Here is a 13,640-nt window from a genome sequence, read left to right on the forward strand (position 1 = left end):
CTGACATATCATCTATAAGGCAATCTATTTGTATGCTACATCAGCAAAGTTAATTTTTCCATTTATTTTAGAATGATTTGACAATAACTACAAGTTTAATAACTAAAAGAAATGAAAAATTAATTAGAGGGCTAAAAATATCATTATGCCTATTATTCTTTATATAATTCTTGAACAATAACGATTTTTTTTTTGTGAAAGAAAAAATATTACAAAGAACTATTTAAAGATATATCCAAGCCCCCTTAAAAGGGGTTTCAAAAAATTGAAGACCACAGTTTTAGCCAATAGTCATTTTCATAAGCCTATCAGCATCTTTGTTGAATTCTTTAGAAACATAATGAATCAATCAATGCACCATTAAAACTTGAACCTCCTCTTGACTATTTCAAAAAAATTATCAATCTATCAAAATCCTCTATTGAGTGCAATCATTACACCATTCCAAATATCCTATAATTCCACATCTAAGTTAGAACAGATTCTCTAAAATCAATTATAACCAAGAATTCAACTCCTGTACTTGTCTTGTAAGACCTCTCCAATCATGGCAAACCCAAAATCCTCTTTTACTACACCATTAGTGTGCCAAAATCCTCTTTTACTGCACCATTAGTGTTCAATTTAATCCAATTCTTGGATAAAGGTGGGACTAAGTTTGAAACTTGCCTTTAATCCAATTCTTGGATAAAGGTGGGACTAAGTTTGAAACTTGCCATTTGGAAACATTTACCTTATGGTATAAGGTATATTGTTTAACTCAACTATATGAAACTTTAACCAACTCCTCGACATTCCATTTTATTCCCTGAAAAACAAATAAATTACAATTCTTCCAAGTATGCCAGGCAACCATACCAAAGAAATATTGTCAATCCACCCCTTCCAATTGCATTCTAAGTTTAATCTGTAATTTGGCAGCTAACCACTCATGCAAACCCCCAAAGAAAAAGACATTAAACTTGTCTGCTGGTATTATCCAAAGACCATATATCCTTAGTTGCAAGACAATCACAAATGATGTGTAAGATATCTTCAGAGGCCCATCCATAGAAACCACAAGAACCATCCAATCCAATCCCTCTCTTCAAACGCTCCGAATTAGCAAGTAAACGTTGTTTGAGAACGAACCAAATGAAATATCTTACCCTCTGAAGACCCTGAAACTTACACGAGTATTGCCAAATGGCATCTTTCAAATTCCATGACCCCTCTCGAATTTTAAACGAACACAAAAGAACTTATTTATAAAAACTAATGAACTGAACAAACTTTGTTCATATTCGGTTCATTTAACAAGTGAACCTCAAAATTTTATTCATATTCATTTATTAGCTTGATAAACAAACATAATTGAACAGAAACCGTTCAATAAAGATTCTATTGGCCCTACTTTCTGTTAGGAGAATTGAAAATTTGTGCAACATGAATCAAAACAATATATATGATATAAGCAAAATATAGAGCAAGTTGAGTTTCTAGCAAAATATAAAGCAACCATCATTACGTTCCCTCATCTACATAAAAATCATTCACCTTGGATGTGCAGAGCTCCTAGTTACTCTTTTCCTATTAGCACCTGATTCCTGAGAGCTACACCCGGCAGTTTCTGCATCGTTGAGTCTTTGCCTCTTTCTCTTGGATCTTAAAGATGGTTGACTCGGACCGGGATTGGAAGATGGCTGGCTTTGGACGGGCTCAGTTTCTTCATTCTCGACTTCTATGGGTTCCGCCTTGGGTGGCTGGTACTGCCACTGAGTTTCACAACTTGGACAAACTAACACGCCCTGCAATTCATCACGCAAAACTTGTTAACGACAATAAATGTGTCGATGATGGGAAATGAGAAAAAAATGCAAAAGAATACTCATACTTTCTGAGAAAATCTCTTCTTTAGGCAGTAATGATGAATTCGAACCACACAACCATCGTTTGGGCACAATTTGGCCTGCAAAAGATTCAAAACTCCGTAAACTGACTCTTGAGAAAAAAAAATTTCCCATTAATTTTTTATGTTAGAACATAAAAATATGCAAAAGTAAGAGTTTAGGCAGCATCTACAAGAAAAGACAAGGCAAGCACTGAAAAGAACCTTAAATCCAGCTTCATTGCAGACTTGGCATGAAGGAACCCCCGCATTATGGAACCAACTTCGCAGATCGAGAATGGACCTAACACCAAGTCCGATATTATCGTCTTCAGTGTAACAAAGCCACTTGTCTTTCACTAGTTGATCGAGTGTTTTTTCCTTATGAGACATCGTGAAGTTCTTGAATGCAGCAGGGACATCCTGAGATTGCGACCCCGAACTGTTTAGAACCTAGAGGGAAAAAAACCCCAAGATTTATCAAGTTTCGATTCGAACAATTATTAACATAAACCACCATTATCTCTCACAACAACCAATATAATCAAACCATACCACTCGATTTTTAACCCAAATTTTCTAGAGTTTCAACTTCTTTCTTACTCATTTTTCGACACAAATTCTTTTGATTACTGCTGCTTTCCTTCTAAACCATACAACTCAGCTACAAAAGAATATGTAAGCCCATAAAGTTTTTATACAGAAGTTATAAATAAAGGTCAAACCTGGTTCTCCAACTTAATATTGAGAGCATCCAGGTTGCAGATAGTGCCCTCTGCTGTAACATCTTGTGCTATTGTTTCGACCTATATACAAATCAAACCCATGAATCTGCATCACATACGTACAGAGAATACCCGTCTTCCATATCAATTAGGGGGAAGGGGAATTGACTTACAATAGCCTTAAAGAAAGCAATTTGTGGGACAGAATATTTGGTTCCAAGCTTCGATTGATCGTCCGAAACATTGTTAACAACTCCAAAATAAACTCGACCGTCGTACGGATCTCTACAAGCCCTTAAATCCAATTGAACATAAGAAAGTTCCCTGTTTATCTTGAGAAGATAATCATTGAATTTCCCTTGATGGGTACCTAAAAGAGGACAATGTTTCTTCCAAATAAGTATTGGGTGGGTTCAATAGTTTAAAAAAAAAATTGCACAAGGAAATAAAGAGAACCCGGGTTTTGGCCGGTGATGCCAGTGAAAATTAAGTGGAACTCTTTCTCCGTTAGAGGACCGCGTTCAAGCAACGATTGAATGAGCGTGTGATGCTTCCAGCTTAGCACCGCCATTGTCAGATAGCTTTTTCCCTAAGGAATGAAGTTGTGTTTGGATGCTGGGAAATTTTTCAGATTATACCGGGAAATCACGGAAGTTAGGGTTTTTATATGGCGGGAAATAATGAGTAAAGTTTTCAATTTGGGTATTTATATTTGTCTCTATTGGACCTACCAAGGGCCATTAGGCTCAGCCCATTGGATTAATTTCTTTTGTTTCAAATTTGGGCCAATTGAGCCCAATCCAAATTAACAATAAAAATATTTTTTTATATAAATAAAATATATTACCTTTTAAATAAGGCTTAACTAACAAATTAGTGCCTAAACTATACCCTTTTGGCCATTGGGTACCTATACTTTTTTTATCACATATCTAAACTACTTTTTTTTTCCCTCAAGTTGGTACCTCCAATAGTCAAACTATTAAATCTATTTTTAAGAAAGACTTAATCCATAAATTGATACCTAAACTATGCATTTTTTCTCATTTTGGTACTTAACTATTTTTTGTTACAAGTGGTACCTAAATTATTCCATGTTTCCCATTTTATACAAAAATGTTATATCCCTTAAAAAAAATTTCTACCCAATAATAATTTGTCGTATCATAAAACTTAAAAAATTTAATTCTCTTTTTTTTCTTTTATAATGTATGGCAATAACAGCAATGCTAGAAATTTTCTCTCTTGAGGTCGAGATGATGGTGATTAATTTCACCAATCAAAACTAGTGTTGCCAGAATCAAACCGAGATAGAGATTTATAGACTCGCAAACCGACATAGGTCAATTAAACCAAGCTAAAAATAATTGAACCAATTTTCTCTATTTTACTTATTTATTTATTATGAATTTTTACTCATATTTAATCGAATTGGAAGAACTGATCAAACAGAGAACACTTCGATTCTAAAAAAAAATAAAAATAAAAAAGCAACATAAATATATAAAAGAGACAATAATATGTTTGTCTTTATTTTGCCACATGTCAATTTTTTGTTGATTATCTTTTTCAAAAAATAGACTTAACGATTTAACTAACAATTGATCTAACAGATGTGCTAACCAAAAAATGTCTAGATACAAAAATGAGAAAAATGCACAGTTTAAGTACCAATTTATAAGATAGGTTTTAAAAAAAAATTACCGATTTGACTAACAAAAGTATCAACTTTTAAAAAAAAATACTTTAGGTACCACTTGCGACAAAAAAAAATTAGATATCAATTTGCGAGTTAAGCTTTTAAATAATGAAACGGAATATGATTCACATTTGGACAATAAAATTTATCATCTTTTAAACTAGGATACACTTGCTGCATAAACACCTTAGATGTTAAACTTTATGAGAGCTATTTCCTTTTATTTAACATGTCTAATTCAAGTTTTTAAAGTTAAATATAAGATGAACACGTGTTGGCTTGATAGTCAAGGTGTTCACCGTCCCAAGTAATACCTGAGTTTGAGTTGCATTATTGTAAGGATTTTGCCCTATTCTTGTAATTCACTAAAAAAAAGAAGTTAAATATGAGATGGTATTTAACACTTAAATTAATAACTAGATTAACGAATGGACTTAATTGATATGTTATTAATATTTTAAAATGTTCTGAAATTTAGGGGTCAATTCAAAATTACATAATAATTTGAGGATGTTTAGCATAATTAACCCTAGCAAGAAATGATATTATAGATTTTACACTTTACAGTGCCTTGGCTTCTGAGTAAATAAAAGTAGAAAGGGAATAGGTGTTCAGATATTCACATTAATTAACCTAACATATAAATGGCCCAAAAAACCTACTACAAAGTACAAACCCAAGCCAACCAGCTAGGCCTAAAACTCGAATCACATGAGGAAACCAGCCCTGCCATGAGTTGGAAGGCAGTTTCAACTAAAGGCATGGAGTCTGGAGACACGATATCATCAAAAAAAGGAAACCAATCATATGCGATGAGCAATTGTCACCTTACACACACTCTCATGCAATGACTATCGTGAGGATGCATATAAAAAGGTTAAGGCACGACCACTGGAGTCACTCTCTCCACCTATCATCACTTTCTCTATTGACTCAAGTAGCTTTCCATTACTTCTCAAATCGTTTCTAATCCAGCATATTGATTATTTTTTTTAATCAAATCAAGTCAAAAGGGCAGATTTTTGGATTTAAGTCGGAAATGAAATGATAAGCAGAAACAAATTGCCCACACCAACCCAAGAAACGATCAAATTTATGGCAAGATGGATCAAACATCCAAATACAGAATAAAACCAAAATAAAATATGGTATAAGCAACAATCTTAAACCAAATTAACTCACAAAATTCCTAGTATACAAGTCAGACAACAAAGGAGGTTCCGAATTTCGGAATAAGATCCCTTTAACATAAATGTTTCCAGAAACACAAAATAAATATAAACTAAATTGGAACAAAACCTAGTATGATGTGTCGTCCGCTGTTGCTCAGTGATCTCCGGGCATGCTCTTAATAATATCAGAGTCACCTGAAAGAAACACAATATTACCACAATAAGAAGTATACATCTAGAGAGTGTGTAAATTCAATACGTTATCAAACTCCTATACTTACCCGGGTCGATAATGCTGAGGCAGCACACTCTGAAATATTTGCCGCAGGCAGTGCCTAAGTCGACATTGTCTGAAAAACCAAACAACCACATTTTCAAAGGAATGGTCTTCTATAACAAATGTTGTATTACTAGAAAACTTAAAAACAATCAAGTAAAATCCATTAATCTATTGAACTGGGAATAACAAGGAAGGTGGCAATCAATTCATTAAAGGGCGTTAGCAAAAGTTCAGTTATTCATTCTATTGTATCGTAGTTCACAGAATATCGACCAATTCTGTCTAGATTTCCACAAATATTTTCAACTATTTTACTATTAAACTAAAGAATCAAAGGGGGCAGGAGTGAGGTGATAAATTTTGTAGATAATCCGTTAAACAATAACAGGGTAGGTGGCTTCCATCAAGGCACAATATTATAGATATAAAGAACATACACCATAGACCTTATTGATCAATTAATTAAACGGCTTAGACAAAAATCATTCTTTATTCATTATATCATTTCCATCAGCCGTAATAGAAAGCACGATTATGTCATGCTTTTTGCAAGTATCTTGAACTAAGATGAATTGATTTTGTCAATAACCTGTGAACTACAATAACTAGAAGATAGTTTCCATCAAATTATCATAGCCAATGATGATCGATTCATCAAAAGGCTTCAACAAACATATTAGTTATTCATTCTACCATTTCCATCAGCCGTAAAATGGAAAACGCAATTGTCTGGCTTTTCACAAATAACTTCAACTACATAATGCTCTACCATTTAAACAAACCTATAATAAATATTCAATTCAATGTGATACGAAAAAACATAATTCAATAAACAAAGTGATTGAATATGTTAAGGGACATACTTCCATTATAGTGGTGAACTCCAACCTTGCACAACATGGCATAATATTCAATCTCTGACTTCCTAAGAGGAGGGCAGTTGTTGGCAATTATAATCAACTTACCTTCAAAAAAAATAAAATAGAATTACAATCTTCCAATTCTAAAAGATCAATGAACACTAGATTACGCATAGGTGACGAGAAGAAATCCAATATCAAACTAAATAACCAAAAAACACTAGTGTTGAGCAAATAAAAGAAAACCAAAAGGCAATCTGAACCATGGTATTTGGTGTAGTTCCGGTTCACAAGTTAAAAAACCATAATTATCCAACAGTTCAGTTTTCCCAACCCGACCCGAGCTAAACCTTTATGCCCCTAAAAAACACCAATGCCCTTGTCCTAATTAAGCACTACTTTAACCAAAACCAGAAGGAAATTCATTCTGCTTCAATTCACTATCAAAACCAATAGAATTTTAAAAAATCACATCATTTTTTATCTGAACTAAAAGTGCCAAGAATATTCAAATCAACAATCAGGTAGCTAACCAACTTAGCAATAAAAAGACAAATAAGCATATTTAAAAAAAAATACCTTTGGAGTTTCTGAGAGATTTAAGAACAGTTTTGTAACCCAAAGTGTATTTACCACTCTTCATAACGAGAGCTAATCTGTTGTTAATGCTCTCATGGGTCTTCTTCTGCATTTTTCATCAAATACCCAAATAAAAAACATGAACATTAATTAGCATACTTTTCAGAAAATTATAAAGAAATAAGCCTAAAAATTTAAAATATTAAAATGGGAGAAAAAAATTTACGGTCTTCTTGGCGGCCACCATTGTCGTCGGAGGGTGGGGACGGCTTCGGGATGGAGGCGGCGGGGGAGAAACAACAGCAGCTACAAATGGTTCACCAAAAGGCAAAAGCGGAGAAACCCTAAAATCTAACGAATATATTGATTATGAATCTAGGGTTCTTAGCGGCTTCCTTATTGGGTTTGGGTTTTGGGATTTTAGGGCCCATTAGAAGCAAATAGATCAGGCCGAACATTACTGATTAAAATCTAAACCCTAATTTCCGATTAAAATGAAAACATTAAATTTTTTTTATAAATCTTAAAATTATACATTAACTTTAATTTGATACAATTATACACGTAAAACTCTAATTGTAGTTTAAATATATACTTAAAACTTTAATTTTTATCTAATCATACATATTTAAAGAAAAATACATCAATTTATTTTTATATTGGATAATGTAACGCCCCAATTTTCGGGAATCCTGTGAATGTTGGCATAGGTTTAATTATGTTAGTGGGCCTCTAGAAAGCCCAAACTTAAGATAGAACCCGACAATTTTAGTTAATTTTTGTTCCATAAGAAAAAGGGGGTGAAATTATGAAATAGAACCTATGTGAAAATGTTTGAAAATGCTATAGGCTAAATTGAAGTGGCCAAATAAATAGGAGTGCAAAATAGGAGGATTTGCATGACAAACCTCCCATTTTACATGAAGTGGCCAGCCATCATGTTGTTGTAGACAAAATGTACACTTGATATCCATAATTTATGGTAAAAATTGATACAAATTGATAAAATGTTAGGTAAATGTTCCATGATAATAGGTTAGGTAAATGTTCCATAATAATGGGTTAGGTAAATGTTTCATGATAATGGGTTAGGTAAATGTTTCATGATAAGAATTTCATGTCTTTTGTATTAAAGAATTAAATGGATGAAATATGAAGTTTTATTAAAAGAAAAAGGGGTGAAAAGAACAAAGTTTTGTCCATCTTTGTTCATCATAGCTGAAAGTTAGAGAAGAGAAAGGAGAGGAGAAAGCTCTTGAGTATTCGGTCATTAGGAGGAGGAAAATTGAAGGTAAGTTCTTGGTACCTTGCTTCTATTTTGAGGTTCATGAGTTCTTCTTGATTCTACCTTAACTCTTGAAGTATATTTTGATTTTTAGTTGTGTTGTGAGCGTTTAGTCATGAATTAAAATGAAGGAAATGGTTGTTGTTTCATGTTCTTTTGATGAAAAATGGAAGATAGGTGAAGTTGAGCCAAACAAATGAGCATGCATGTGCCTTAGATGTTAAAGGGAAAAATCAGCTAACATGTTGTGCTTTAAAATGATGAAATGGAGATTATACTTAAGTAAAATCATAGATATGTGATGATTGATTGGTGATATACATGTTTAAATAACATGCATGCAAGTTATGTGTGAAAGAGTGAATTTGGTAATAAATCTGCTTGGGACAGCAGCAGTAACGTGACTTTGGAAAATCACCATAAATTGTGGGAGATGAATTAGAAGCTGAATAAATTATATAATTAAATCTTGTTGAGTCTAGTTTCAAATGAAATAAATGAGAACATATTTTGAATTCTGTACAATGAGAAATTTGATTCGTAATGAAGAGTGGTCAGATTAGTCAAACAGTGAAACATGCGAAACTTTGAGAAAAATATGGTATTGATTGGCCAAACCAAAAATTCTGAAAATTTTATGGATAGAAGATATATGAGTCTATTTTCAAGGAAAATTAACGGAACTTGATTTGGAGTTTCGTAGCTCCAGTTATAAATGATTTAGTGACTGTTGCTCAGGAAGATAGCTTGCAGTGAAATTATGATTATGTGGTAAACATTGACAAAAATTTGTTAATGAGTTACTTATTGTTTTCTTATAAGCTTACTTTGATCTGTAGGTGTGGTTGGCCGAATATTGTAAGGGGTTAATACGTAGTTTGTATTTGAATAGTTAGATTAACGTGTTAGTAATCCAATTGTAGGCGGTTTGTGTGTGGATTTCGTCAGCATATCGTCGCAAACAGGTGTGTAACTAACACCCTCTTTCTTAGTCTAGATCGGCAAAAGTCGAAAAGCCAAAATGCCGAAAATTGGTATTTTGTAGATTTGCGAGTGTGCGAATGCTCGTGAGGTAAATCAATTAATGTTTTTGGTAAGCTGCAATGTTTGGACTGAAAAGTGCATGATTTCTGTGCCCTCGATATTTTTGGGCTTAATGGGCCAAAATTGGAATGATGGGCCAACGGGCCCAATTCGGTAAGAACCCTCGGTAGTGATTCTGTTAGTACGTGAAAGGTAGGAATATGCATGAAAAACCCTAAAATAGATAAATTACTGAAATATCTTTAAAAGTGGAAAATTTACAGTTTTACCCTTAGGAGATAAATTACCGAAATACCCTTAGGGTTAAATTGACCTAAATGCATGTTTGACTGTTGTTATTTACTGCATGCCATGTTGTTATTATCTGATGCATGGGACTGGGATATTGACGGAGGAAGTACTGAAAGTGGCTTGTCCACGTACTGGAGGCTTTGCCTCAATTTACTGTTAATTGAGCAGCAAGGCTGCAACTGTGGAGTGTTGGGCTGGGTGGGTTGAGCTATTCCCCACATGGAGTGTATGGCTGGTACGGGTGGAGTGTAGTGGTTGGTGGGTTGAGTAGTCTCCCCAAATGGGCTTGCATATGTTTACTGATGTTGCATGTATTTTGAAATAGGCCTATGGGCCATACTGTTATCTGAATAAGGGGCTAAGGCCCAGTTTATTGTAATCTGAAAAGGGCTCTGGCCCAGTACCACTGTTGCCTGAATGGGCTTAGGCCCAATAGGCTTGAGCTGACTTGGGCTTTGAATGGGTTTTCCTTACATACAGAGTTTCCCCAAACTCACCCCTTTTATGTTCATCCATGCAGGAAATCCCCAACCATAGTGGGCTTGGAGCTGTGAGGGAATTCGGAGTGGCCACCCGTTCTGAAAGTTTGATTTTCTTCTGGTGAACTGGACATCCTTTTATTTACGTTTGAAGTTTTGGGTTTTTAAATGTAATAAGGCCGCTTAATTATTTTTTATGGTTTTAATATGTATTACTAAGATAGGTAATACTTATTTTAACTGTTGAAATTGGATAGCTTTAGGGCACGTTTTCAAAAACAACAGTTGATTTCAAAATAACACGACAACAAGCAAAGCTTCCGCAATGAAAGTATTTTCCCAAATTAATCACTTTTCCTAAAAATGACTTAATCAAATCGGTTTCCTAGAAATATCCATGACGTTAAGGTGTGGCAATGGCGGTATGCATGTCTAGGATTGGATCTGAAGGGAGCTTGGTACTTAAGCAGTTCGATGGACTCACCACCTCTTTTCCGGTTTCCTACCTGGTGCACAGCTTCCATTCACTTTAACCTATAATGAAATTATCTTTTAAAACACTAAATAAGTTTTTCTGGACCAATAATATAAAATGTTTTGAACGCTTCGATGTGGCATGTCGGATCCGGTCTTAACGTCTGGGCAGGGTTTGGGGTGTTACAGATAATATTTATATATGCAACATATAAAATATAAAATAATGTTATATCAATAATTGTATTAATAATTTACAAGAATTGGATTAAATCAAAATTTCATTTATAAAATTGCATAAAATCAAAAATCATGTACACAATTGTACATTAAACTATAGTTCATGTATAGTTTTGATATTTATCCCTCTCTTTTTTTACATAGTTTTCTTTTAAGATAAAATATTTGATACACTATGAATGAAGTTTTTAAACTCCACAACTAGGATTAGGGGGTAACAAATATCTTATAAGAGTATAGTAAATTATTAAAAAAAATTATAGAGAAAAAAAAGACACGTGTCGATTTTTTAAGTCTTTTTTTTAACTGCTTGTGGAATAAAAAAAGTACACTACCAGTATATTAGACCTGATCATGGGTCAAGCCACCCGGCCCGGCCTGAAGGTCCGCCCGAAATGTGGGAGGGTTTGGGCAAAAATATAGGCCCGAAAAATGGGCTTGGATAAAAAATAAGGCCCGTTTAAAAAATGGGCCAGGTCTTTTGCCCTAGGTCTAGCCTGACCCGAATTCACTAAATGACAAAAAAAATCTACTTTTTTTAATATTATTTTCTTGTTGTTTTCTCTCTATTTTGCTACCATTTTATTATTATGTCGTTACTATTTTGTTGTTATTGTTTGGATATTGTATAGAACTTATTTTATTGTTAATTTTGTTATTATTTTAAAGACATTTGTTAATTTTGTTATTATGTTAAAGATATTTACTTGTTAAGTTGCATCTATCTTAGTGTTATTTAAGTATACATATTTTTAAAATTTTATTTTCAATTTGTTGGGAAATATTTATTTTGATTTTTTAGTATTTTTTATGTATTATATATATTTTAAAATAATATAAAAATTAATATGGATGGGCCGGGTCGGGCCTGAATTTTAGCATTTTTATTTGGGTCAGGCTTGGGTAAAATTTTATGCTCATTTTTCGGGCCAGTGCCGGGCATAACAAACGGGCCTAAATTTTTAGTTGAGCCCGGGTCCGATCCGCCCATGCACACCTCTACAGTATACCAAATACTAACTTTTTTTTTGAAAGCATGAATACATATGACTGTTTGAGATGATTACAGAAAAAAATTATTATATTATAAAAATATTTTTTATATTTTATTATATAAAATAATTTACATATTATAAAAGAGTTATTATATATTTATTTATAAAAGGGTATGGCAAAGTATGGACATAACTTAGTTATGTGTTTATGCTATAAATTATAAAATATATATATACTTATCCATTAAAAAAAATTATTATAGTTTTTATAATTTTTTTAAAAATATGAAAAAATCATATTATTTATAAGAAATGTTACCAAAGTTTACAGCAATTTATAAAATTTATGTTTTATAAAGACTACATATTATAAAATATATTTTTTTTCTTAGTTTGCATAATTCTTTCTCCAAATTAAGTTATATAAGTTTTTATAATTAAGCTATAAATTATTTGAACTATGAACTCAAAATATTATAAAGTTGATGTTAATTATGCAAATAAAATAAAAGTTTTATTACACCATATTATAGGGTATGATACCATATAGGATAATGGTACTAGATACAACCACCATAACCAGCTCGCAAAGTCTTGAATTTGAGATATTCATGGATTCAAAATGTAGTTGAGAAGACATTTGTTATTCTAAAGAAACATTTATCATATTAACATCACGTTAGTATAGTATAAAAATCAAGGTTAGACCATACTAGTATGTTGCATATTTCATAACTTCAATCATAGGGGCAATTGAGATAATCGATACTTCATAGAGTACATGGAAGAATGAGATGTTAATAATTTTAATGATGCAGGTTCAAATTCGGATGCTGATGACAATGAATTTAGTCAAGGACTAACATATGATAATAAGCATATGTTAAATATTAAAGAGGGAATAACCCAAGAAATATGACCAAAACAATTAGGTCAAATTGCATATGATGTTTATTTTTCTTGCTATTTTTATTAGTAATCATATATATGATGATTTGATTTTAATTTTTGTTACTTGTTTAGAATTTATTTTTATTGTACTAACATTTTTTTATATTAATTAATATTTTTAAAAATATAATCAAATAACTGTATAATTACAACTTGTACTTGTACTACCAAACATGACATGAGAATTACGATGTAATTACACTTTGTCAGCCAAGCACGTCTAAAAGAATTACAATTCTTTGTAACTACAAGAAAGTGTTATTACTAGGGTAGTAATTATACTTTCATTCAATTATTTTATGCTGTCCAAACAAACTCTTAAACCAATTAAGGTGGTGCTTGAAAAGCCACCTAGTAACTGAATTTGAGTATAATTGCTTGTAATTACACAAAAGTAGTATGTTTGGATAACCACTTTAATTGGTGAGTCCCATTGATTGAGTGTAATTGAACACCCCAATTACACTTTCCACTTATTAGGAGCGAGGGTGAAAATTAAATTAATTACACGGGTAATTACACCCAAAACTAATTTTAAATTTTTTATATAAGTTTAAGTTATAAAAATTAAACTATTAGTATGAATACGTTTAAGTGTTTGGGTTACTTATAGCCAAAAAATTATTATATTATAAATCCTATAAATGTTATCATAAAAATAATTTACGTGTATTTTATAAAGTTATGATAAAATATTAT

General features: G+C 32.4%; 2 protein-coding genes across 2 annotated transcripts; both read right to left on the bottom strand.

Moving 5' to 3' along the window:
• Positions 1-1,428: 1,428 nt before the first annotated feature.
• On the bottom strand, positions 1,429-3,274 carry LOC121224211 (non-structural maintenance of chromosomes element 1 homolog). Its single transcript, XM_041107055.1, has 6 exons — positions 3,049-3,274; positions 2,766-2,962; positions 2,593-2,673; positions 2,093-2,320; positions 1,874-1,948; positions 1,429-1,787 (listed from the first exon to the last, which is right to left on the bottom strand). Exons 1-6 carry the CDS (start codon positions 3,161-3,163, stop codon positions 1,533-1,535), a joined length of 951 nt encoding a protein of 316 aa, XP_040962989.1. The 5' UTR covers positions 3,164-3,274; the 3' UTR covers positions 1,429-1,532.
• A 2,168-nt stretch (positions 3,275-5,442) lies between these two features.
• Positions 5,443-7,575, bottom strand: LOC121224214 (60S ribosomal protein L30). The gene is made up of 5 exons (XM_041107062.1): positions 7,409-7,575; positions 7,183-7,288; positions 6,607-6,708; positions 5,745-5,813; positions 5,443-5,658 (listed from the first exon to the last, which is right to left on the bottom strand). The coding sequence occupies exons 1-5, from the start codon at positions 7,427-7,429 to the stop codon at positions 5,618-5,620; spliced, it is 339 nt and encodes a 112-aa protein (XP_040962996.1). The 5' UTR covers positions 7,430-7,575; the 3' UTR covers positions 5,443-5,617.
• Between the last annotated feature and the right edge of the window lie 6,065 nt (positions 7,576-13,640).

The sequence above is a fragment of the Gossypium hirsutum genome, chromosome A03, assembly GCF_007990345.1.
Source record: "Gossypium hirsutum isolate 1008001.06 chromosome A03, Gossypium_hirsutum_v2.1, whole genome shotgun sequence".
Taxonomy (NCBI): Eukaryota; Viridiplantae; Streptophyta; class Magnoliopsida; order Malvales; family Malvaceae; genus Gossypium; species Gossypium hirsutum.